The 26297-nt window shown below is 41.1% G+C and overlaps 1 protein-coding gene across 1 annotated transcript; it reads right to left on the reverse strand.

The window, feature by feature from the left end:
* Window positions 1-25820, reverse strand: LOC139198744 (zinc finger protein GLIS2-like). The gene is made up of 7 exons (XM_070827675.1): window positions 25743-25820; window positions 10343-10531; window positions 9461-9666; window positions 6647-6829; window positions 5698-5831; window positions 4152-4270; window positions 1-1054 (listed from the first exon to the last, which is right to left on the reverse strand). Exons 2-7 carry the CDS (start codon window positions 10506-10508, stop codon window positions 387-389), a joined length of 1476 nt encoding a protein of 491 aa, XP_070683776.1. The 5' UTR covers window positions 10509-10531; window positions 25743-25820; the 3' UTR covers window positions 1-386.
* Between the last annotated feature and the right edge of the window lie 477 nt (window positions 25821-26297).

Consider the following 26297-nt stretch of genomic DNA (forward strand, 5'->3'; position numbering starts at 1 on the left):
TTCCACGGGGGGTGAGTTTTTGTCATTTGGGTGAACTGACCCTTTAAAGTTTTAGACAGCTAAAACTAAATGGTGCAAAAACGTGTTGCGACACAACACTCCAATGCCTTGTTTAGGTACACAAAGACGTCTGTAGGCTTCTTTTCAGTCTTTCAGTCTGTCTTCAGTTGCCTCTGGGCTGGAATGACTGAAGTGCTTTATGGCTGTAGCAGGTGACGCCGACCTTTAATCCCTCACGTGCACACACACACACACACACATACACACACTCATCATCATGCATGTATGGCTGTCAACACATACACCCAGACATACATACATGCAAGTAGGGACACAGAAAACACAAACACACACTTCCGGCATCTATGCATTACTGAGTGCACACCCTAACTGACAACGGCTGGTTTGAGGAGGAGCGCCCTCGGGGGAACAACCACCCAGGACAAAGAATCACTTCGCCTGGGTCCCACCCCCGCAGACAGGTTCAGCACTTCCCCCTCCTCTCCTTCCTCCTCTTCGTCTTCGCCTTCCGTCTCCCTCCCTGCCATCTGTCCCAGAGCTCCCAGCCCTAACATCGATGCAGCTGAAAGTCCGAAATGTAACAGAGGAGAGTCCGAGAGGCCGAGCGGCCCGATGCCGCTGCCTCTTCCACCCATGGAGAAGAGCGGTGCCCCGTGGTGACCCAGGGCTCTGGCATGGCAGAAAGCTGAGAGAGGCAAAGAGGCCCCAAGGCCCCCGAGAAGAGCTGCAGCAGCCCCAGGGATGATGATGTGGGCCCCGCCTACAGATGGTAGTTCAGCCGCGCTCTGGTTACCCAGCAGACCCAGCCCCATCCCCAGCCTGCTCGGACCACCTTGCTCCTGAGCAACAAAGTGCCCGTGGGCCTTGATGTGCTTCCTTAGCGAGCTGGGATCTGTGTAGCGCTTCATGCAGCCTGCCATCTTGCAGTAGTAAGGCTTGTCAACGTAGTGGGTGCGAGTGTGTTTGAAGCGGTCGCTAGAGTTGGAGTAACGCTTGCTGCAGCCTTCATAAGGGCAGATGTAGGGTTTTTCTCCTAGAGGAGGACAAAAGAAAGCAGAGGGAGAATTAATAAATAACTTGATTACAGTATAAATACAAATAGAGCCAGAAAAGGCTGGTTTAATGGGTTTCACTGCAGGTGTAAGAGAATAAAACATTTTGTAACTTATGATGCTCTGTTACTTCATTTTAATTTAAATTAACATTGTAATCAAAGGCCCTCAGAAATTGTCTGACCAGTAAAACCATTGTTTTATCCATACAAAATGGATTTCGCTAATTTGTTTATGCTGTGTCATTGCTTTACACAGACTTTAGAGTGGTGCATCAGCAGTTTGGTGCCACACTCCCATAAAGAACAGAAAGAAGTACAGAAGACAGAAAAAGAGATAACAGATAACCCTGTGACTTTTTATTTGGGGTCATCTTTAGAAACACAAAAGACACAGATGGCCTTACAAATCTGTTCTCACACATGACAAGCAAAAACTTAGCTTAATTTTGTACCTTTTTGTACCTACACACGGGGGAAAAAACAAAATAACACTGCAGTTTACCATGAGTTTACCATTTGAGAGCAAGATTACATTAAGACGGCCATTCATAATGTTCAGTTTCCTTCTGTTGCACAAACTACTGCACCCCCTCCCACTGTATGCTTCACCCTGAGATCATAACTGAGAGAGGGGGAGGCCAGTGACCCCTTAACAAATGCATGACTCGAAGTTCTTCCCTTTTTAGAGGAGTAAGATGTACTGTCTAGTATACACCGACCGGAATAACAGGTAACTATAGACCCAGTTTCCAATTTAAATCCTTGATGATGAGGACACGACATAGCAAACATTCAAGCCCACGTCAATGGGCACAATTTCACAAGGCCATATTGTTATAAGTTATCCCACCTTGTGAAACTTTGTATTTGCACAAGCTTTGTGTGCTGTGTAAAGGTTCTTCATTCATTGGTATGAAAGGACTTCATTACTTCTCGTCATTATCAGGAGCTGTCAAAGGCTAGCAGATCCTGTTCATGCTGCGTTGCATGCCTTATTGATGTCATTGTTGAAATATAATTTAAAGCGATCAAGAAACACCTATAGGGCTGGTGGAAAAGATGACGCACATAGGCTACTGATAAAGAACAGGTAGGGAGCCATGTTTTCTGTAGACGTCAGAGGACTGATAACAATCAGAATAAAACGTAACAATAGAGCGAGTGAAGTGAAGGCTTTCTGCTGTTTGTGAGAATCCCTCTACTGCAGGTTGGCAGAAAACCAAAATAAAGTCTTATGATGATGAGTCTTTGAATTTGTATTACTTTTGGGGCCTTTTGGAAACAGACGCTTATCCAAACCAAGATAAAGTCTTTACATTGAAAAAGACCAGAGGGTCGATTTGCACCCAGATGCAAAGAACCAGACGGCTTTTTGGCTATTTACACCCAGGAAAATGGAGTTCAAATCCTGTGTGAACAGAAAATTATATCATTCTATTAGTAGACTTACTTAATATATATTTACTTGTATTTCAGTTTTCTTTTATTATCAGTTTTGAGTCACAGTTTGGTTAGGTTCAGGCACCAAAACTATTTGGTTATGTTTAGGGAAAAAAAATCATGGTTTACATTAAGATAATAAGTCAACTACTTTTCAAGTTATCTTTCATAACAACTTCACTATACTTTTCTGTCTTTGGAACATTATTTCAGGGACCTCACAAGGTGACATTGTATTGAAACTGTTCAATCTTCTTTGGGATGAATTGCCTTGTTGAAAATAATTCCAGTTTTTCGGTGCGCGCCCAGTGATCCATCTTAACTTGTCTGGTTGGAGATACAGAAACAAGACTGTCAACAAAGTGCATTGTCTCTCCTCCATCTGGCAGAGTACTTTCATATCTTCAAAACATCACTAAGGCCAAATAAGGCAAAATGACTTGTTAAGACTTGTTTATCCCAGTCTCAGTATTTGTTTGTTTCATTTGATTTTTCTCTGCAGTTTAAAATGAAAGACCAGACTCCTGATTCACGCTTGTTTAAAAAAACACAGAGATAATTATGTCAGACAAAAGCCATGTGGTGTCTAACAGCAAGAACGTAGCTACAACTCAACTCAAAGTGATGAGTTGTGTAAAACGCTGATAAGCAGGAGTGAAGACGGGAAACGGTGAACTGACCCTGGCAGCCCCCGAGGGAATCAAACACAATACACTATATGCACGTAGGCTACAATAGAGCCAGATTCTTCCTCTTCTGGGCTCACATGACAGTCACAGTACATGACTACTATAAAAACTAAACTATTTGTTCTTTAAGAGATGTGCATTTGTTTGAACGTTTCAGAAGTGCATCACTTTTTATGGAAATGCAAAAGCATATTTCGTTTTTAACTATAAGTTCCTGACACACAGTTGGCTGCTACTGAAGCCATATCTCCTAGTCTTTAATGTATGTTTTTAAATACAGGGTTTTTTTAGATTTAAGCTGTAAGGTTTAGTATCTTTTGACACCTATGAATGCTCTGGAAGCTTAAAACACAGAAACAGGACAGGGTTTGGAACGTGAAAGCCGATAAGAGACCCATGCAGGAGACACTTTGGATTCTTTACTCGAGTTTCGTGCCCCCTTTCTTATGTTTGGTTATTGTCAACAAATTGCATGAAAAAGTCAAAGCCAACAAGGGTTTAGTCCATTTCTTAACACTTTCTGACTTCCCTTCCACTTTCTTTCTTTCCTTCAGTGACAAGCCCATTTGTTCCTCATGAAGTCTTAAATCTTTAAAAACATGACATTAATTTCATTAATTTTTTTTTTTTAAAGGCTCAGCCATTTTCTAAAGAAAAAAAGTTATTAGCAATGTTACTCAAACAGGAGTGAATAGTTGATTTATTGGGGACTATTTCCAGCAGCATGATGGTAAATGTGGGAAAAATAAACCCATGTTCATGGTAATAGTCACCCAGTACAGCGACGTGTTTCACTGATGTGTTTTTAGTAGTTTTGAGGTCTCAAGCTTTGGATACAGAGATGATACTTGTTAGTAGGATCAATTCATTGTTGGTCTTTTGAGCATCTACCCTTTGAAAGCTGCCTTTTTTCTTTGCTGCTTGTGAATTTGTCATAGTGAACTCACCTGTGTGTGAGCGGGTGTGTATCTTCAGGTTCTCCAGACGTGAGAAGCTCTTGTTACAGGTGGGACAATGGTGTGGCTTCTCATTAGTGTGAGTGCGAATGTGAATCAGCATTTTGTACCTATAAAACATAAAAACAAAAACCTGTTAATAGAGTACACACAAACACTTATAATGCGTTGCTTTTGAAATATTCAGTATCTTTTCTGATGATGTAGCTGCTTATATTTGAAATAGAAGCCACTTGTGTGATCATACAAGGCTGCTAGTGACGGTGGTTTTATATCTAAAAGGCCTCATCTCATTGCTAACACTCTCTCTTGTGTGTCTACTGCTGCAGCGAGACTATGATAACTACTTTTATGTTTTATGCTTCTGTGCACTTTGCATGCAGCCTGGCATAATTGACATTTGGTGACTGAAATCACACAGATGCCTTACAATATGATACAACAGATGTGCAATTAAAACAAATCTGAAGTGCATACTGTGCTTGTTTAGTCAGAAGAGGTGTGGTTTGAACTAGTTCTTGATACAATTTGCCATATTGTTAAGCAAACAGCTCGTCTTTCAGGCAGTGTCCCTCTTTGATACAATGTGGTCTTTATTTTAAAAATGTCTTCATGATTTGAAATTAAAATTTCTGACACATGACCCATCAGTTCAGACGGCGTTCCTCCATTTATAAGATAAGATAACTTTTATTGATCCCACAGTGGGGAAAGTTCCCTGTTATTGCAGCTCAAAAGACAGACATAAAGTAAAACAATTAAAGAAAGAGAAATTAAATTAACATTATATACACAGTAATACAATAATTATAAAGAAACATTACGCTGCCTTGAACATCTTTCTTGTGAAAATAGGGATTGATGGACCCCCATTAAAGTTAATACATACAGATAAATAGTGTTAAACTAAGTACAAACACTGTCGATCTGTTGTTAGTGCATCATAGTAATCCATTATCGGTCTTTTAATGGGATTTAATGGGTCTTTAATTTTAAAGGCTAAATTTGAGGGAAGTTTGCAAAATGATGCATTTACAACATTTAAGACAGTTTCTACACTCACAACATTTCCATGTGATGGAATGACGCAGTCATAAAAACAAGACTTTTGGGTTTGTATATTTCATTAGATAAAAAAGTGGATACAGAATATTTATGATACTGTCAGATGTGGAATAAATAGATTTTAACGAATTTAGGAGGAATTATAAGGTGAAGTTGATGTCAGGGCTTGATGTGACTTATGGCAATGAAATTAATTGATTAACATCTTTAATCATTTATCACACAGTAAAAAAAAAAAAAAAAAGCTGGTTTCAGCCTCTCAAAAGTGAGGTGATTACTGTTTTATATTTCATATCAGTGTAAAGTAAACACCACTGCATGACCAGACCCCAGACTACATATCACCAGGAACCAGGAACCTGTTGGCTGTTCCGGTCTCAGGGTGTGTGACTAAGGAGGGGCAGAGCTTTTGCTGTTAGGGTACCTCAGCTCTGCAATGACAAACTGTCTTTTTGCAAAGTCAGTATCTGACCTGGCATTGAAGCCCCTCCCGTTGCGAGCACAGCCCTCCCACTGGCAGCAGTACCCTGAATCCTTTTCAGGCTTGACATGGAAGTCGTTGATGTGATCCACCAAGTCCTGCAGCGAGTCGAACAGCAGGTGGCACTGGAGGATAGAAAGGGAGAGGAGACAGACAGACTGACTGACTGACTGAGCTCAGTTAATGATCACAGACACTGCTCCTAATTCTAGCAGTGATTCCAAACATCATATGTGTTTTATGTGACTTCATATCAATGTTTTGGGGGTTTTCTTTAGATTTGAAATGTACTGATGTGATTGAATTATTTATGTTCTCCTGAATCCAATTAAGCATCAAAAACATTTTCTACTATCTTTCCTACTTACACTTTAAATGAAGAATGATTTCTCACGCTTGAAACGTTTGTCCTCTAAAACTTAAAAATACTGCAAAATCACAATTTTATATAGAAAATCCCAAACCACCAAATACTCAACTTCCAGTGATAATACAACTGAGAAAAGCAACAACTCCTCACATTTTATACACAAGAACACGTGAAGTTTTGGCTTTTTTGCATAATGAATGGCTACTACGATTACCTGAGTGTCGCAATCAAATCATTAAATTAGTTTCATTATCAAATGCTAATTTTTAGTACTGTAAATATAAGTCATCTTCCTCTGTCCCACTGCAACTGTCACTCACAAATAAATTGTGTTCACAGCACCACCTACTGGTCAAAGTGTTTATTGCAGTCTTTCTTGACCGAGCCCTCTATGATATTCTTGATTGACTGATAAGGACTCAAAGCTCAACTGAGACTAATTCTTGTATTTTGTGAGAGATCATTGTAACTCAGACCCCATCAAGCCTCTGGCAAAACACATAATTCGTACTAATACATTTGTGAAGAAAGCTGACACAAACCCCTCAGTGATTTACTAACTATATTCACCTTCATCCAACGGCAGGCCAGCTGACCATCCAGTGAGGGCTCTGGTGAAACTTGCTTATCTCTGTTCTGGCCAATGAACATGGGGGGAAAGCTGTACGCCCTCGGTGGGCTTCCGATCGGCAGATAAAATGGATAACCCTGTGGTGAAGCTCCACCTTCCACACCTCGATGACGAGCTGGTTCCTGATTGAGGAGGAGGAGGAGGAGGGTAAAAATAAAGACAAGTTAATGTTGTGTTCACCACTTCACGTTGTGTCATTCATTAGGAGAAGGGGGGAAAAGTCCCATTTGGGATTCCAAGATATTGCCATTGCTGACATATACATCTAAATAAAATCAATTTTTTTATACAATCTATCCAGCTAAGTAAAATTGAGCTTTATTTGTATCTGATTTTACTTATTTACCACAAAGTAAGTGACATAAAAAAAGCTTATTTAGGATATTTATCTGTTGTGGTTACATTCGGGGTAACATTCTTCAAATAATGTGTGAACACTTCCAAATCAGAATAACATACACTTTCCCTTTCTTCCTATTCTGCTGGTGTAGCATCAATGCAGCATAAACACAGATGGTAGGACAGATATATCTGCATCAAGCTGAGCAAAAAAAAAAAAAGTTCAGTTTGGGTATTTACTTTACAATTTTACTTAAACATTTGGGGAATATTTTGTCCTGTGCACCCTGGAACACCAAGAAGCATATCTAGTAGCACTGCAATACCTCGCCAGTGAAACTGACATCAAATGGATCTATTGTCTCTGGGAAATTCACATGGTTTGTTAAGAGTGACACAGAGTCACAATGTGTCATGGGTTATACCTTTTAAGCAATTTCGTTGACTGTTTTCTGTGTCTGGTTGAATATTGTCTGACTGCGGATCTATCTAAATAATTAAATGATAGTTATCAGTAAAATGTTAAAACATGTTGGCTATAAACAGTATTAATCTCTGTTAAAGATTTTAGTTTTCGTAAATATTGGACTTTTGACTGGAAAACAGGCAGTGAAAAGAGTGGAAAAAATGACAAATGTTTTTGTGACATGCTGTTGTATAAAAATAACTAGCATATCAAGCACTGGCAGAGTAGACAGCATTCTAAAGTGGCATGTGAAAAAGTGAAAATGGCAATATGACCTTGTGATGACAGTAAAAATAAATGTGAATTTATATAGTTAGCCATATATGGTTATAATGGTTTATATGGTAAGGTAAGGGCCTAGTATTGAACCCTGTGGAACCTCACCTCTGACCTTACTGAAAAGAAGAATGATTTAACAGTGGCATCGGAAAACTATGCTGATTATGCACTTGAAATATTACTAGTACGACTTGCTTCTTTTCATCACTGTTGCTGTAGCTGTAAAGTTGTAAAGCAACTTTGGCAAAGCTGTTTTTAAGTGCTATACTGCTTGGCTAAGTACCACCGTCTTTGATTAGAAAAACTTTTTAAAAAGATCTCTGTAGCCTATTTATGGATGGATGATGAAACCATAGTGTTTTTTTTTTTTAATGGTTTGAATTGGAAGGAAAATTCACACTAGTCAAATGAATTATTATGGAGGAAGGCTGCTGCTCAGAATTTCAAAGGCATCTTTGAAGTATGTCTGGGGGACATAATAGGTGTTCTCGCACAGTTCTCTTTTAGTGTTTTAGACAATTGAAAACCGGTACTTTCTGAGCAAAGAGGGGAGATGTGATGCTGTAACAAAGAAGTTGTGTGTTTCAAGTTTTACCATTCAAGCATGGCTAGAATTTGATTTAGACAGAGTTACTGGACGGCGGTGTGTAAACAATTAGATTTCACTCCCAGGGTCCCAATTCAATTCAATCCTGTTGAAGAAGAGAGGGGCACATTCAGCCACAATCAGTAGCTGGCTGGATTATTCTGAGAAGAATTGTGGTCTTGGATAAGATTAACTGCTGACATGAAGATACACACCAACACAGAACTTCTTCTCCAGCGTACCTTTATGAATTCTAGGGTTAGAGGCCTAATTTAAAGCAGCTATAATATTATTTTCAATGACAATTTATCAAATGGGAAAGGGATCACTCGAGCAATGAGTCTGCAGAGAATGATCAGCTGAATCTGCTGCTCCCCTCAGCTTCATAGAGCTTTATAGCAAGTTTTATTGCTCATATATTATATTGTTTAGCTGTCAAACAACAACTTTACTGTTTTGATTTGCTCTTTTTGGTCACTATAGGCAGCTGTTTTCCTCAAAAAAGCTCAAAAGCTCTAAAAACCCACTGTGCACTAGGACACTGGTGTATTCCAACAAGTTGATTAGCTTATGTAAGATTAAAAAATTAGGTTTAGAGGTGTTTAGCAGATTTGATTCCCTTTCAGACAGCGCTAACTCTTCCCCCTTGTGCCCAGTCTTTATGCTAAGCGAGGCTATATTCACAGCACAAAAATGACTGGTATGGATCATGTAACTCGCTGCAAGAAAGCAAACAAGCATATTTTCCCACATATAAAAATATTCATTTAACCCTCAATGCCACTTGCCATATGCTAGCAGTGTGTGTTGGCCTTCGATGGCCAAAGATAACAGATCTCTTTTCTATCAGATTTCCCAACCATCTTTGTGTGCCTAGTATGCTTCATGGAGCCACACTGTTCAATGGCAATTCAATATTTGAAATCTAATCTTAAAATCCACTTTAAAATGACAAATGCAGCTGTAGCTGTCACTATCAGATCTGGTGATAATCTACGTTTGAAAATTACAACTTTTAATTCATACAGTGATGATTGGAAAAGCAGCAGTTGTTCGTGTCTCTGAGCGAAGACCTGGACTCACCCGTGAGAAGATATGTGGCTGAGGGCTGCTGCTGCTGTGAGGGGAGTCCATGGGTGAGGAAGGGGAGAGGGAGGAAGGGGAGGAAGGAGACGGGGAGAGGGAGAGGGAGAGGGAGGAGGCATGGCGGGAGGAGGGTGACAGGCTGAGGTCCATGGCTGGAGGACTGAAGCAGGACCTGGGTCGTTCTTGAGAGGAAGACTGGGAGTCTGGAGGTTGAAGAAAAGCAAAGTCCAATTGTAGTTACTGCAGGTGAGCTATTTTAGCTTAGTTAGCATACTGTCAACAAACTGTACAACAGATTGTATAACAGATTGTAAAACAGATTGTAAACAAATCGTATAACATGTTTTCCTACATAGTGATATATTCTGTTTGTGAGAGGTCAAACTCCCTGTTTAGACCTCAATTGTAAACAGATTGTTAATAAAATGGGAAAAAAAGAATTCCATAATTCATAACTGTGGTATAATCAACCCATATATAGATGTATTCAATGAGCGCTTGGGCTGTAAAGTTATGTAGTTATACAGTCCATTCAAACTGCCACAGAGGCTATGCTGTGTTTAGTCTTGAGGTCACTTAATGTCAGTGTCATGCTTTACTTGTTATGAGCCACACTGACAAATCTGGGGACAATGTCTGCCTGCTTGAGGATAGAAGAGAGCTCCCATTCATTGGATTTACAATATTGAATTACAAGGAAAGTGAGAGCACAGAATCTACTTGTTAAACTATTGCATTATGACAGTAATCGTCTTAACCACAGCAGCGGGGCATCGACCAAGGCATGCCATGTGTGTATTATAGAGAGGGGAGAAATGATGGTGGCTTCGTCTATAAGCAAACTGTATGTTGTGCCTCAGTTGTTCTGGTTAAGTCTACCTGGGGAGGAGGGTGGAGATGGGAAGGTTGTGCATAGCAGGCGTGGTCGTGTGGCGCTCAGAGGGGCACAGATAGAGGACGGACACGCCCTCTTTCCTAATCTCACTGGACCATCTGTCCGTCCTGAGGGAAGCTTCAGGTCCAGCGGCTCATCCAATGACAGCATGGCTGCTGGTTATTCCTTCACACCTGAGGAGAGAAAACCATCATGCAGTCAGCAGTTTATCTTAGTACTAGAGTGCAGAAAAATCTCCAAAATTCCCTAATAGGACATTTAATCATTCTGTGATTCAACTCACATGTGAGAAAATAATTTATAGGAAGGTATCTGATGCAAATGACTGCAGGCTTTTTAGGAGTTTGCACACAAGGTACTCATTATGCTCTCTCTCCCGTGATTTCTCTCTGGCTCTGACAGAGATCCACAGGTCTCTTGTGGGTGTTAACCAAGACAGGAAGTCCCTCCTCGCACTCACAGTGGAGTGAGACAAGTCTGATCCATCAGTCAAACCACTCCAGCCACTAGTTAATCAAAACAACCTCATGAACAGTCTCTCACAGCGGGACGCTGACCAGTCAGGTGAGTAAAACTTTTAGCACCAATCTGCCACTGACATCAGTGCAGAGCAGAGTTAGATGTGAAGTGTGACTGTGCGGGGAAAACAAATCTCCTCTGTAAAAATGTCTACTTGGCTTTTAAAGACAGCTGGACTCTCATTTTAGCTGTTTGCTATTGTAAAAATAAAAACTCTAACAGCATTAGTCACAACTGCAGTCAGATCCTTTGGGGTCGGATAAAATCATTATTCAAATGTTTCATATGACATGTTTATAGACAAAATGAACCACAGGAAGCCAGTGTAGTCGCTGTGGTAAACATGACATTAATAATTAAAAGTGACACAGCTTCAGACAAGGAGACATGAATAAGCAACTTCAATGTTACACACAATAACAGTAATACTGATGATGCTGTAAATGATGACAAAATACTAATTAGCCGAATTATTACAACACTGAAACTGTCCCAAATAGTGTAGTGAAATTACTCCAGCTAAAACATATCATTTATATAGATTATTTAGATTAGTGTACAGTAACTAAGGTTACACTTTTTCAGGCCAATAACAGAATCTCTACGTGCTCAACAAGCTGTATATCTATTGATCTTTCAATCTATCTACAGATAAACTATTTATCAATCAGCCTGCTGTAACAGCTTACTGGGACGCTTGAATAAAACATTACACATAAAACATTATTACAAAATTATAGGCCTGTTTTACTCCTGATATCAGAAAATACAATAACCTCGATTTAGCTGATGTCTCATCCTGTGACCGCTGTTTTCTAAGACAATCCACTCAATTTGAGAATGACAGCAGTTCTGTGAATTGTAGTTGCTGCTCAGTTCCTGAGGAGAAAAACCTCCTGTGAATCATTATGATGTGGGCTTGTTACTGCGATCCACTACATTTCTGTGGTCGGGCTTCACGGAGGGGCTTAACGAGATTTTGCAGTAGTTTTCCACCCATAGTGGTATGATACTCTTGGTGAAGCATAAGACAAAAAGCAACCCTGGTCTATGACTCAACTCGTAAGTTTTTGTTAGACCAAGTGACTCAAGACCCAGATATCTGCTTCAAAGGAAGGAATCTCACAGGAGGAAACCAAAGGGGGAAAACTGCAGTGAAGTGGACCAAACCTGCGAACAAATGCTCGACAGCTGCTGTGAAAGTTGAAACAAAACACGCTCTGATTTTCATTAACAGCCGCACTGTTACACAACATACACACCTGAGAGCTGCCTGGCAAATCCTCAGTCATCTGTTTGCTTTAAGAGCATCTGTTATTAATTCTCAATATGTGGAAAAGTAATAATGGTTAACCATTCCTTTTGCCACAAACTGGGCCTGAGCGTTACAGAAATAAGCATAACGCATTATATGGGCTACAAATTTAGAAATGCATATTCCTTTTGTTTGCCAAAAACGTATTTACGGACAATAAAATGTACAGAATGTTTTCCTACATAGTGATGCTGCTTATGTTTGTGAGAGGTCAAACTCCCTGTTAGATTGTCAACAAAATGTTCATATAATGTCCATCAGAAATCCAGATTTACTTCTTTGAAATTTGGCAGGTGTCCTATTGGCAGTACTGAAAAAAAAAATCACAGATCAATCAACTAATCACCCATTTAACCACCCAGTGGACTTGTGAAACATGCCATCAATTCAAAATGATGTTGACAAAATGTTGCTTTGAGTGATTCTCGTAAAATAAAGAAAAGTCTTGAAGCATGAAGATGATTTAAACAATGTTTTCTGAGCTGTTAAAGAGGGCCTGGGCTCTCATGGACCTAAAACAGCATCAGCATTAAGAGTTCCTGTTCATTTAAACATATATTGTCATCAATACACATCAATATTCAAATATCGGCCAGTGCTCCAGTATTGCCAGAGAGTAGCTCTGCACCGAGGCAGTCTTCACCACTAGAATGACAAAGTTTGTTGGGTTTTGTTTTCCCAAACCTTTGACAAGTAGGTTTCTCTGCCAGGACCACAGGACCTTAACCAAAGAGGTGGTAGAGCAGAAAATGCTACTGATTGCGCTGAGGTACGATATGAGGACAGAGCTCATACAGTATGCTGTACTTCAGAGGAGAAGCTTGGAGGCTAACGGCTAAATAGTTTGACATTTGGGGAATTATGCCCCTTCACTTTCTTGCCAACAGTTACAGGAGAAGACTGATAATGTGACGTTTCTACAGGCGACCAGCAAAGACTCCAGGGAGCTTCTTTGTCCACCTGTTGGTCGCCAAAAATAACGATACAACATGTACACTTTAAAAAAGAGAGACCCAATGTGTTAATTGCTAAGCTTTAGAGGTGTTGGTACATACATGTAGGTGTATACTATACCTTGGAAAAGCCAGGTTGGCTGTTTTCTCCTGTCTTTACGGTAAAATAATCTAACATAATATAAAGTAAGATAAACCCAGTCTTTAAACTAAGCTGAGGTAAACTCTTTATGAGAAGTCATCCTTGACTTTAGGGTCTATTGCTTCCTCGTGTATGTATACGCTATGACTCATGACTTTTTAATAATCTTCTCCTTATTCTCTTCTTTCTGTCCTTGAATCTGGTGAATTAAATAAAAAGGGTAAAATTGAAAAGACAGAATCTGAAGTTTCTTAAATCTTCTCCTGTCTTTACGGTAAAATAATCTAAGCTAATATAAAGTAAGATAAACCCAGTCTTTAAACTAATCACCAGCTTGTTCTAGCTCCATACTTAACACACAGATGTAAGGGTCTCATGGAAGTTATCTAACTTTACATCAAGAAGGCAAATAGACATATTTCCCAAAATGTCAAACTATTCCTTTGACCTGAGTCTGGAAACAACTCCACCTTGTAGACTTTTCACTTTCACATAAAACTTCACACCCACAGCACAAAAATGTTTTCAGATATCTGTTTTTCTGGTCAGCTGTTATATATTCAGGCAGTATTTGTGTCCTGTGGAGCTCCTAAATGGCGCCAGGCGTGGGTTGCAAGTAGATTTGTGACACAACTGTAAAACCTCCATTGAGTGTCTCACTGTATGGCTCTTTAATGATAGCTGGCAGTAAGACCATTCTTAATTTACTTTCACTGCCTGGATTTCCAAACACAGTCTGAGATTCAAACTGGCAACTTTCCAGCTACATGTACACCTCTTTAACTTCTAAACTTGCTGTCACCACAAATTCTTCCACAATCACCGACAGGATCCCCCGACATAATATGAGGCAGAGGCTAAACCACAATGAAGTCAGTGTTTAGGTCCTTCTGCCGGCCTGCCAGCTACTTCACCACACTGGTTTCACATTCCACAGCAACCTCGCTGACTTCTCTCAAACACACACACACAGTTTTATTCGGAGGTATTGTGACGGCACGCACATACAGGGCCATATGTATCCAGGCACGCATGCAGACTAAAGTCGCACCAGCAGGCATGCGCAAAACTCATAACCACACGTGAGTCCCCCACCTCCAGCAGCTCCTCCCCCCTTTTCCCTCAGTGACCTGTGTTTGGGCAGCATGCCCGGGCCCTCTTATGGATCCCCTACTGCCTAGCAAAACACATACTTTGACTGTTCACACACTTGCACATAAGCACATGTGCTTGTGTACACATGCACACACAGTCACGTATAGTGCATATTCTAAACACATGTAAGGAGAAGTGCTTTTTCATGCACAGACAGTTACACACACACACACACACACACACACACACACACAAGTTTGTCTTTCTGTGCTTGTGAGGACCATCATAACCAAAACCACCACAAGAAGTTCCTAACCACAAATCTTATCTTGGACCTTATTCTAGCCTCATATTATGCAAAATGCACTTTTTAACATCTTTTCAACATAAATATGTATCTAATCTAGAAACCCTCAATCTATGAGAAAAGGCCACCCTCTCTCTTTTTCTTCTGCTCCATCTTTCAGTAAATGTGACTGGAAACATGCAGTTTAGATTTGTCTCGCTTTATGATGTCATGAGGGGATCTACTGATCATGCGAGCTCCTCCAGCTCTTCAGCAGACTGACTGACCCCACCCACTGAAAACCTCCTGAATCCATCTCTGTCTGCCATTGTTTTTTCCTCCGTAACGCCAGCTACAGGTAACACAAAGATGTCGAAGGCTGTTCTGTTCTCTCCTAAAATGGAGCGTACAGAAAGAGGCTGAAAACAGCTGCAGCAGCCATGTCTGGTATGAGGAAAATAATGGACTCTTTTGAGCATTAAACCATGTAAATCTATTCAAGTAGGACCTCCAAATACAAGTACAGCACACCTTTGAAGAGATATTGGTCCTCACAAAGATACCAATACAACCGCTTCACACACACACACATGCTCACTACATGAATATTTATGTGTTTGGTCACACTCTTATTCTCAGGACCGCAGATTTTAATGGACTTCACATCAGCATACACACTTGTACATGCAAATAAACACCGACTCACACTTGACAACAGCAGAGGCAGAAACACTTTGCACGCAGTTGTATGTAAAAGAGTTCACACATACAAACAGACCACAGAGTGGTGCTGATATTCCCGGTGTCTTCAGGAGCAAGCAGCAGTGCACATGCCTGTATACATTCAGTCACACCCAGATTCATTGCGATGCAGCTCCTCGGTGCACGTAGTGTGCGCATGCAAAGACAAAGCAAATCTTTTCCATGATGATTCCTCATAGAAACACACTGGAGGCTAAATATTGTTTCACAGAATTACGAGTAAAACTCTACAGAAACACATACTGTACAGATTGGATGCCCCCTTTGGGTGTAACGTACACACACACACACACACACACACACACACACACACACACACACACACACGAGACAGACTTTCCCCCTCCCACAGGAAACCTTTGCTTCCACGGCGCCCTGATCTGGCCTCTCCCTCCCCATTTTTTTTTTTTTTTACTCCTCTTGCTCTCTCTCTCCTTCCCTCCCTCTCACTCCTTCCTGTGGTTTTCCTCTCCCAGTCCTCCAGCAGAGCATACCTCTCCTGTTCTCCTCCCCTCTCCTCTGCCCTCTGCACCTCCCACTCCTTTTTCTTCTCTCCCATTTTTTATTCTCCAGAGCGTTTTTGTACTCCCTTTTCCATTTTTCTTCAATTTCTTGCCATTCTGTCGTAGCAGAAACTCTTTATGAGAAGTCATCCTTGACTTTAGGGTCTATTGCTTCCTCGTGTATGTATACGCTATGACTCATGACTTTTTAATAATCTTCTCCTTATTCTCTTCTTTCTGTCCTTGAATCTGGTGAATTAAATAAAAAGGGTAAAATTGAAAAGACAGAATCTGAAGTTTCTTAAATCTTGAGCAGTATTGGAGATGAACTTTGAAAAGTTGGTATTTTAGGGGGGTTTGGAGGAACAGGGGTGTGACAGAAGATGGTCCATCACTCCAGGAACGATGACAGCCCTTACATCCTGCAATCTTTCCATCCCCCGTCCTTATAAGGTATTGCGCAATGCTGGTGCAACAGCGAGGATGACAGGAGGCTTTGTTTTTGTGACTTGAAAGCATACAGACGCAGGAGTAGAGAGGGTGACTGTAAAGGCTGAGGTGCGTTCATGGGAAATGGCTGGATTTGGCTGAAACTGGACACCTGTTTGAGCAGAAAATAGCAGGGAACATTTCAGTGGAAAAAAACAAAAAGACAGCAGTTTGCCTAGAGAGAAAAAGGGATTCTAAGGACATCGAGTGTGGTTGAGAAGCATGGGGGGAAACAGCAGGGGGTTCCTCTTACCACTCAACAAGCAGACAACAAGCGAAACATGCTGTAGTTCTTGGAGGTAAAACTTTTCATTAATGGAGGACAAACAAGAGTTCTTCTTTTCTTATTCACAGTATTATTTCAGATTACACAATATATTTTTGACTGTTTTCAAGGTCCCAAGTCTACATATATCACCCATAACGGTAATGCCCATATCATGTTTCAAGCTCAAGTCACAAAAACAAAACCACCGCCACAGCAGTTAGGTGGTTTCTGCCGCCACGGCAGCGAAAGGAAATTTACTGTCAGTGTTCACAGCTTGTGAATGTGTTGAACCACTGTATTATATTATGTCAGCTCTGATTCACAGCATGTTCCCAGTGCCAGCATTCAGGAGGGCGAATTTCTCTCAGGATGAGAAAAATGGCAACATACAGGGAGACCGAGAGCGAGCGGGCGGTGAAAACAGCAAAATCAAAAACTGAGAGAGAAGAAAGGAGGGAGGGAGAAGACAAAGTGTGGGAGTCAGACGTGAGCTCCCACCCTTTCTTCTCCTCACACTTTTCCCATTATTCGTCTCAGTATCATCCTCCCTCCCACACTCCCTCTCTCTCTCTCGTGTCTCGGCAGCGCTAAGTGATGCAACTCTGCAGAGCAAGTCTGCAATCGCCACCAGTGGAGCCTGCAGCGTCTCTCGCACTGACACTGGCGTCTTTACCATTTAGTAGGGGAGTGGTGGCGGCTGTCAGGGGAGGAGGAGCGGGGGAGTAATCTCTCAAGACAGGGATTATTTAGCCCTTCACTAAAGAAAAAAATGTTCTTTCCAGACTTTCTGTACATCTCTAACCTTATTTTTGAATCACTAGGACACCAGAATGTATTTTTCCACCTATACCAGAGAAAAGGGGGGTTTCTCAACTTTCAGAAGTCTTTTAATTATTGACAGTTAAGAAAAGAAGAAATTAAGAAAGTCGACCTCATGGTCTTCGTAGTGTAGCACACACGACACTGTTTGAAATGTCCTTCTTGAGTGGTGGTCCTCCACTGCTTCTAGGACTGTAAATTATACATAGCTGGTCTTTGTAGTCTTTGGCTTATGTCTCAGTATCATCTGAGACTGGGTCTAGCTTAAGTAAAATAGAAAAAACATCAATTAGTGACTCGCACTTATTGGATCATATGGAATACATGGAGCAAGAAATTATAACGTACTACCTGCCAAACAGGTGGGATCAAAGAGGGCTACTGCCACAGAGTTCATCCTTAAATAAACAGGAGACAAATATTTTGAGGCAGATGGGAAGGAGATCACTTGGGGTCAGTGGAGTGATGCAGCAGGAGCTGTTAGACAAGGATAAACCCACCTCATCCCACTTTATCCCTTTGCAGCTCAAAGATGAACGTAACCATGTATAGTCATGATATACAAAATTCAAGCTGATACCATTTTGGAGCAAGTTTGTATGGATCTTCTTCCTCCCCAGCTTATGTGGTGGCTGCTTCCCTTAGTGGAGGGTAACACAGTTTTAGTCTTTTTCCCATTCAGCAAAACTAAACCGAGCTTGCTTTCTTTTTCAGGAACACTACTTTACATTCACTTGTCAATGGAAGCAAAACATACCTATTGAAACATTTTAAAGCTGCAATAATTTTATATTGACAATGAATCAAATTACAGCATGTAAAGTAAAAGAGGCCCCTTATAGTGACAAACCCACAGAGAAGTATGAACAAACTCTAAATCTTTGGGCTTTCATCTTTCAGCTCATTGTTGTGATTTTACTTCCCTGTTTTGATCGACTCTCACCGCTCTCGTAGTGTCGTTTTCCAGCCCCACCGAGCGGCCGTTTTCATGCAGAAGGGTCTGTTGTTCGGAGTGCAAGGCACTTCAAGGTAAGTGACGAGGCACTTGAGCTCAAACTAATGCTAATGTCGCTCAATGTTTCCTGAATGTTTGTTTATGTAGAGATAATATGTCAATTTTGTGTTTGAAGTTTGTTCTGAAATTCTGGAAATCACTGCTTTCAGTTCAACACATGGCCTGGTCCGTTTCATTGGTTATAAGGTAACATCGAGCAGCTGTAGACTACCTGGCTCGCTGATTTAGAACAGCTGACCAGATCTTTGTTTGAGGTGTTTGATGTTTTATTACTTATTAATCACATCAACTGTTGTTCACTGGTTCAAGATAAGTCTGAAAGTGTATTTATAGTTTCACTCATACATTTTTGTCAAATCATCGCTACGAGCAGCGAGTTTAAGAGGGACATCACGGCCCTCTACAAACCCAAACACTGAGGGGACACTGAACAGATCACAGCAATTACACCGCAGGGGGTGACGCAATGTGAAAAGACCACATGCCTGTAGTGTTTTTCACCTCATATTTTAAATCCTGATTTAATCATATTCTATTGTTGTTTGAATTCAGACTTGTTCATATCTTATAGTCTCATTCTTCCACTTTACTTTATTCCTTCCATTGCAGTTGAACTTCTCTTAATTTATTTCCAACTCTATCCTTTCTACTCACTCATAACCCCCACCCATAATCCCTTGCACCACCACCACCACTACCACCGCCCCACCGTTTGGCAGCCGGACAAGGTCAACACAGAAAGCTCTTCTCTTCTCCTCTCTGGTTTCCCTCCCTGTAATTCTTTGCATCAGCGGAGCAACAGATCCCTCCCCCTCCCCAATCCTATCATCCCCCGCCGGCCCTCTGAGGAGAGAGGGAACGGGAAGGACTAAAGATGGAGAAGAGGAGGAAGGAGAGGTCCGGGGGAAAGGAGTGAGTGCAGCTACTCTGTGCTGTGTTAAAATATGAAGACACGGAGGATGAAAGAGGGAAATGAAAGACAGAGACAGGGAGGAGTGAAGTTGGTGGAAAGAGACAGAAAAAGTGTTTTAGACCTTTTGTTTTCAGGCCTGAAAGACAAGGCCAAGAGCAGTGAGCGTCCCAGAAATCAATCCCTCTTTTTCTCTCCATCACTGACTTTCCTTCTCTCCCTTTCTGTTTTGTCTTTGTATTTAATTTCTTTCTTCTTTCATTCTTTCTTTCTTCCTCTCCATCCCTCTTTCATTCCCTCAGCTCTGTCATCCAGACTTAAAACACACAAACACATGAGCCTCACATTCCTACATGCAGAGCAGATTCACCCAATTTGTTTCCACTGCGTGCGTGTGTGTGTGTGTGTGTGCGCGTGTGTGTGTGTGTGTGTGTGCCAAGCCAGTAAATAATAACCAATCCCAGCTGTACTGTAGGCTGTTCCTCTCATTCTCGGTGGGGAAAACAAAGAAAAAGGCTCCATCAAATGACAGAGTATCAAATAATGAGCTGGAAAAACATCAGCGAAGAGTTAAACAGCAAGAATTAATAATGTTTTAATACTAATAGACATAATGAGTCCTGGTGTCCACGTATAGAGGTTACATGTACATGTACAATTTGTACTCATGTCAATGGGGAGTTTCACAGTCAAACCACCTCAATCCTTTTCCATCCTGTCATCAAGCACTTTTTTGGGGGGGGAAGCTGCTGCACAGGTAAATAAACTCCAGTTTCCTTCACAATCACTCATTAAGTAGGCTTCCTCACACTGGGGGAAAAATAACCCACCAATTTCATCCTGATTCTCTGGATCACTGTGATGTGGCTGAATCTTAACAAAACAGAGAAGCGTTTCTCCACCTTAAGGGAGAGGAAGGGGGTGATGAAAACAAGAATATTGGGGGACACAGTATAGATAAGACAAGAGAGACAGATGGAGATTAAAGAGAAAAGGTGTTGGAAGTTGTCTTGAATACATCATTCAGTATACAGTAAATTTCAACATCTTGAAATGCAGATATATTAATCTGACCACTAAAGCCAGTTCTGTATTAAAAACAGCTAAATATTCAACTTTAGATAAGTTAATTTTCATGGGACTGCAGTGATTAGCAGACATTAATAGCTAGTGATTTGAAATACTACATGTGTGTCCTGCTGTTCGATGTGCAGGGAGGTAGTTGGTGTGGAGAAAAGTGCAGGAATGTCACACCAGAGTCCAAAGTTCATGTCCGTGTTCGGTGTGATTAAGTTTAGGTAACAAGAGCAGTTTAGTTAAGGTTGGGAAAAGATTGTTATTCTGTCGGAAAACACATGAAATACATTTAGCTGATGTGTTTAGGGGCAGCATGGTGGTTAGCACTGTTACCCCACAGCAGGAAGGTTCCAGGTTCAAATCCGCTGGCTGGTTTGCGGTTTGAACCTCTAACATTTCTTGTGGTTTGAACCTTGAACATTTTCATTAAAACATATTTGATGTTGAAAATTAGTTGTATATAAAGGTAATTTCAAGGGATTTCTAAGATAGAAAGTACTTTGTTATAGAAAGTACTTTGTTGGAGAAAGGCGCTGAAAGAATCAGTGGTTTAGTCAGCTGATGGAATATTAATCAACAATTTTGAGAATCGATCAATCATTTCAGTCATTTGTCTTTAGCTGGTTCTTCACAGCTTTCAACAGCTTTAAACAGCTTTTTGCCATTTTAGCCTATAATGAATTATAGGGATATATCTTTTATATATATATATATATATATATATATATATATATATATATATATATATCTTTAGGGATTGGGCACTTGGTCGGACAAAACAAGAAATTAAAGACCTCACCTTTGGATTTACACTCCTGTCTTAGATTTTATGGACCAGATGATTAATTGATTATTTGAAGATATAATATAAACATCTGATTGCACACAGTATTGTTTGTGTATTCTGTTACAGTCCTACTGGAGCTGAAAACATGATGTTGACACCAAAGCAATGGGTCAACATCATCAAAGACACCATGACAGAGTGATGAAAGAGGAAGAGGAATAAGTCTATCCATTGTAGTCCACATCCATGAGCCAGTGGGGCACAGAAGAAGTCCATCTCTAATTCTACACCCATCTTTCATGGCAGTTGATCCCTCTACACAATCACAATTCTCTTTCATGCCAAGATATCTTTTTTTTAATCCATTTTTTTTCCTCTCTTTCTCTGCTCACGCTTCACTCCATCTCTTTGCCGGGCCGTCTTGCACGGAGGCCAGCACTTCGTTTGCCTCCTTCCTCAAACACAGACCAAAGAGAACGAGCGCAAGAGGCAGCGAGTGGGAGGGAAGGGAGAGGAGAATAAGAAGGGGGAGAGAGGCAGAGTGATGGAGGGGGGTGTCGGGTGGGGTTTGTGGAATTTGGTCTATGTTTGGTTTGGAAGTAAAGGCCCTCCTGAGGCGCTGGGCTCTCAGGAGCATAATGGAAAAGAGACGGAGAAGAAAGGGAGGTTTATGGATGTGTGTGTACCCTCACAGGTGGTCGGCACATACTGATGGGGGGGCCTTTTGTGTGTCAAAATGTGTGTGTGTGTGTGTGTGTGTGTGCTGAATTGTGTCATCGTGTTGGCGAAGCTGCGTGTGCTCAAAGCACGCGTGTATATTTGTGAGTTTATTTGCAGATGTTGGGACGGATGCATGTAAGATTTTAGCATGTAAGAATCAGAGAAGGACGACAGAGAGAGGAGGTGAATAAGACATTCCTAAGATGGAGGAGGAGGAGGGGGGAGATGCAGGGAGCCAGTGGTTAGTTAGTGGTTAGAAACTAAGAGGAGAAAAATGAATGTCTGGTCCAGGGCTGGGCCCAAAAACGATACCGCAACCAAGCAAGGAGCCAAGCGAGAGGAAAGCAGAGGATAAAATAAAGTAAAAAAGAGTTATGTAAAGGAGGAGAACCAGGGGAGGCCTCCTCCTCCTCCTCCACCAGCACCACCACCTCCCACCTTCCTCCCATATGAGGCCTGCTAACTCCTGCCTCTGCCGCAGGGGAGAAAATGGGGGAGTGGTGCTTTTATAGCTGAGCTGAACCCGCTGAACCCATCATGTGCAAACAGCAGGCAAAGTATGAAGACAACAGAGGGCCGAGGCCAGCAGCCACACGGGGGCCACCAGTGGGGGGTCTCAGGTTGAGGAGCACAGGAGGGCTGGAGGTACGAGGAGGAAGAGGACAGTGATGAAGGGGGAAGAGAAGAGTCACCGCAGGTCAACTATACACATCACTCTGGGCCGGGGTCTTTGTTTTTTCTTTCACTTTTTGCTTATTTGATTTGCCTTTCTTTACTTACTTCACATTCTTTTCATCTTCTTTCATTCCTTCTTTTCCATCTTCCTGCTCCTGCATTCTGTCATTCCTTCTTTTTTTCCTTCCTTTTCTTTCCTTCCTTCCTTCTTGCTGCTGTTTCCTTCACTTTTTTATTTGCTCCTCCACTTGCTTTTCTTTTTGTCCTTACTACTACTTTCATTCCTTCAGTCATTCTTCTATCATTCTTTGCTTCCATTATTCCTTTTGCCTTTTTCATTAAGTTTCTTTTTTCTTCCACACTTTTATTTTACTTTCTTTCTGCCATTCTTTGCTTTCTTTATTTCTTTGGCTTTATTCCCATTTTTCATTTCTCCTTCCCTTTCCATCTTCCTTTGTTGCATCCTTCCTTATTTACTTCCTTCCTTGCTCCCTGTCTCTTCCACAGTTTGCTCGCTTCACTTTTTTCTTTACTTACTCCATTTTGTTGACTTTTGTTTCTAGATTGCTTTGTTCATTTTATCCTTTCACATCTGTTTACTCCGTCAGTGATTCATCCTGTCATTCTTTGCTTCCTTCCTTCCTTTTAAGTACTTTTTAGGTATTTTCTGCCTTAACTAGAGAGTTAACAGTGGAGAGATGGCAGGAAAGAAGGCTGCACTCAAACCAGGGACATTGCAGTGGGTTGGCACCATAAACTCTTTGGCCACCAGGGCTCCATCCTTCATTCTTTTTACTTTCTTTTGCCTCCTTTGCTTTCTTTGGCTGCTTCCTCTTACTCCCTTCACTAATTTCTTTCTTTCCTTAACTCTTTTTTTGCCTTTTTTCAGCCCTTGACTTTCTTCCATCTTCATTTTCTTCTTGCTCTCTTTAATCTATTCGTATGTCTCTTCCCTTTCTTCCCTTCCTCCCTTCGTCCCTTCCTTTCTATATACACACCATTTTACATACACATGCAAGCACATACACACACACACACACACACACACACACACACACACATATGCTCATTTATGCCATATGTATGAGCAGCACTCCCACCCTGCAGCAGACAGTGTGGGTGGAAGTGGGCTCCAAGGCAGACGCACCCAACAACAACAGGAAAAGAGTTTGCTTGGCTCCAGGCCTTTTTAAAAATCCATTCATGAGCGTTTGTCCAACCTTTAGAGAAGAGCATGATGCAACAAGCCTGCAACCTGCACATCGCTGCCATCACGCGAAAACCTCACATCCTCTAAAAGTTTTCACCCTGACCACCATGATGCATCTCAGAAAACTAAAGAAGGGGTTTGAGTGGAGTTGACGCACCCATGGGTCAGTCCCTAGACCTGCCCTGCCTCTTGGGACCCAGGAGAGTTTCAGTTGAAGTAGAAGCAAAAACAATGAGTGTAGCTGCAGTTAGGCAGTTTTTCTAATAGGGAGTCGTATTCATGCTTTAGGGAGGATGAGGAGTCATGTTCGGTGATGGGCAGTAGTGTCACAAGGGTGGGGGATTTTGTGTGATTTGATGAACCAAACTGCTGGGAGGAAAAAAAGGATCTTGTGTCCACCCATTTTCACTTGGGAGTTTGTAAAGTGGGGGTGTATGTGTCAGCTTTAGGGTTTTAAACTTGTGGACTATATCACACATTAAGGTCCCACTTTGTATCAGTGCAAGATCATACATAAATTGGCATACTGTTCATTGCTGATCTGGCACCCACACAGGCAGGATGAAGACACACTAGCAGTACATTTCTCAAGTTAAGGTCACACTTGGTTAAGGTTAAAGAAAGATTGTGCTTTATGTTAAAAAAAATCAATATTGCCTTTTGAAGCAAACCCATCAAGCTCAAATGCTTTGTGCAGCCATTCAACCACCCTGCACCCTCCATAAGGTAGTATAAAGGCATCTGTATGCTTCAAACAAAGAGCACGTCAGATTTTCAAAACAGAGTCTGAAACTAGTTTAGAACTTGCTGAAACCAATAATTTGATAAGCACACTCATGTGCTCAAAATCAATACTACGCCTGTATTTCATCAAGTCTGCAGATGTCTGATGTATGTTTGTACAATCGTCACATCGGTACATTTTAACCTTGTGTTTTCACCAAGCAGGAGTACATAAAAGGACAACAACAGAGGCCCCAGGGTAGATCCTTGAGGAGCTCCATATCTAAGAAAAGGAGAATGTAACTACAGCTGCAATTACTGATTTTTCTCAAATAATAAGTTTGTCAATAAAGTCTGAAAACAAATCTTGATATGCAAATATTAAGATAATATTCAAATGTCTTGAATTGTCCGAAAACATCGCAACATTGACACATGAAATTCAATATATGCAATTTACTATCATGTTAGACTGAGAAAAACAGCAAATCTTCACCTTTGGAAGCTGGAAACCGCAAATATTTAGTATTTTGTTTAGAAGAAAATCTGAAATTATTGATCAATTATTGAAATTACTGCTGATCAGATTAATGATTTAAATGAAATGAAGGGACCACATACAGTCCTATTCACCACACATAATGGGCCAATACCAGAAAATAGAGTTTTTGTATCACTGCCAGGTTTACGAAAAGAATACCTGAGGGCCTAAGACAGATCTTTGAGGAGCTCCATATCGATGAAGAGCTGTAAATGAGGAGAGCTCAGTAGTGCCAACGTCATATAACTGTCCTTGACACAAACAAACGTTAAAAATAAATAAATAAATAAAATAATATATATATATATGTACACACACACACTATGTAATATATCCGAGGCCATTCATGTAGGATATATGATTTTAGATAAAGGTTAAAATTAACAAGTCCCCATTAAAAAATCTAAATGTTATATTATGTCATAACAGATAAAGGCCCATTAAGTGTGATAACAAACTCATAACTGAGTAGCCCAGATATTCAAAACCAGTTACAGAAGCGCTTTAAGGGACTGTTTCATATTAGATTCATCTTTTTGTTTGGATAAGGAAGACAAGCCAGCAGCTGGATTTACCTTACACCAGCCTGTAGACAGTGGATCAGCCTCCTCTGCTCCCTGTAGTCTGTCTGAAGAGGATTTCGAGCCTCCAATAGACAACACAAAAAAAAAAAAAAAAAAACAACTGAGGACGCAGATTACGAAAATCAAACGAGTTTGTCCGTCGTTTCCCGCACCATCTTCGATTAAGTTATCAGTTTTCTCTGGCGTGTTTCAAAATAAAAGAAAGTGATCGATATTTTGAAAGCAAATCCTCCCACAGGGGATCGTTCAAGGGTGGTGGTGGTGGCAGGGGGGGGTGCCTGTTGCGAATGGTCAGTTTTCAGATCCGCGACCGAAAACCTTGTCCTGTCAATTAGTTTTCTCTCCAAATGAGACTAAAGCGAGCGACAGAAACCACCGAGCAGGGGGAGAAACTAAATGTCAGTCAGATGCGAGGATGTGAGCTGCGATGTCAACGTGAAATCCGCCGTAAAGACAAAAGGGGAAAAAAAGAAAAAATATATAGAGGCTCTCCGGGAGGCGCATCGCTCTGTTGCGACGCTGGTCAACTGAGCTTCCAGCGGCGGA

This window comes from Pempheris klunzingeri, chromosome 3 (assembly GCF_042242105.1).
Source record: "Pempheris klunzingeri isolate RE-2024b chromosome 3, fPemKlu1.hap1, whole genome shotgun sequence".
Classification (NCBI taxonomy): domain Eukaryota; kingdom Metazoa; phylum Chordata; class Actinopteri; order Acropomatiformes; family Pempheridae; genus Pempheris; species Pempheris klunzingeri.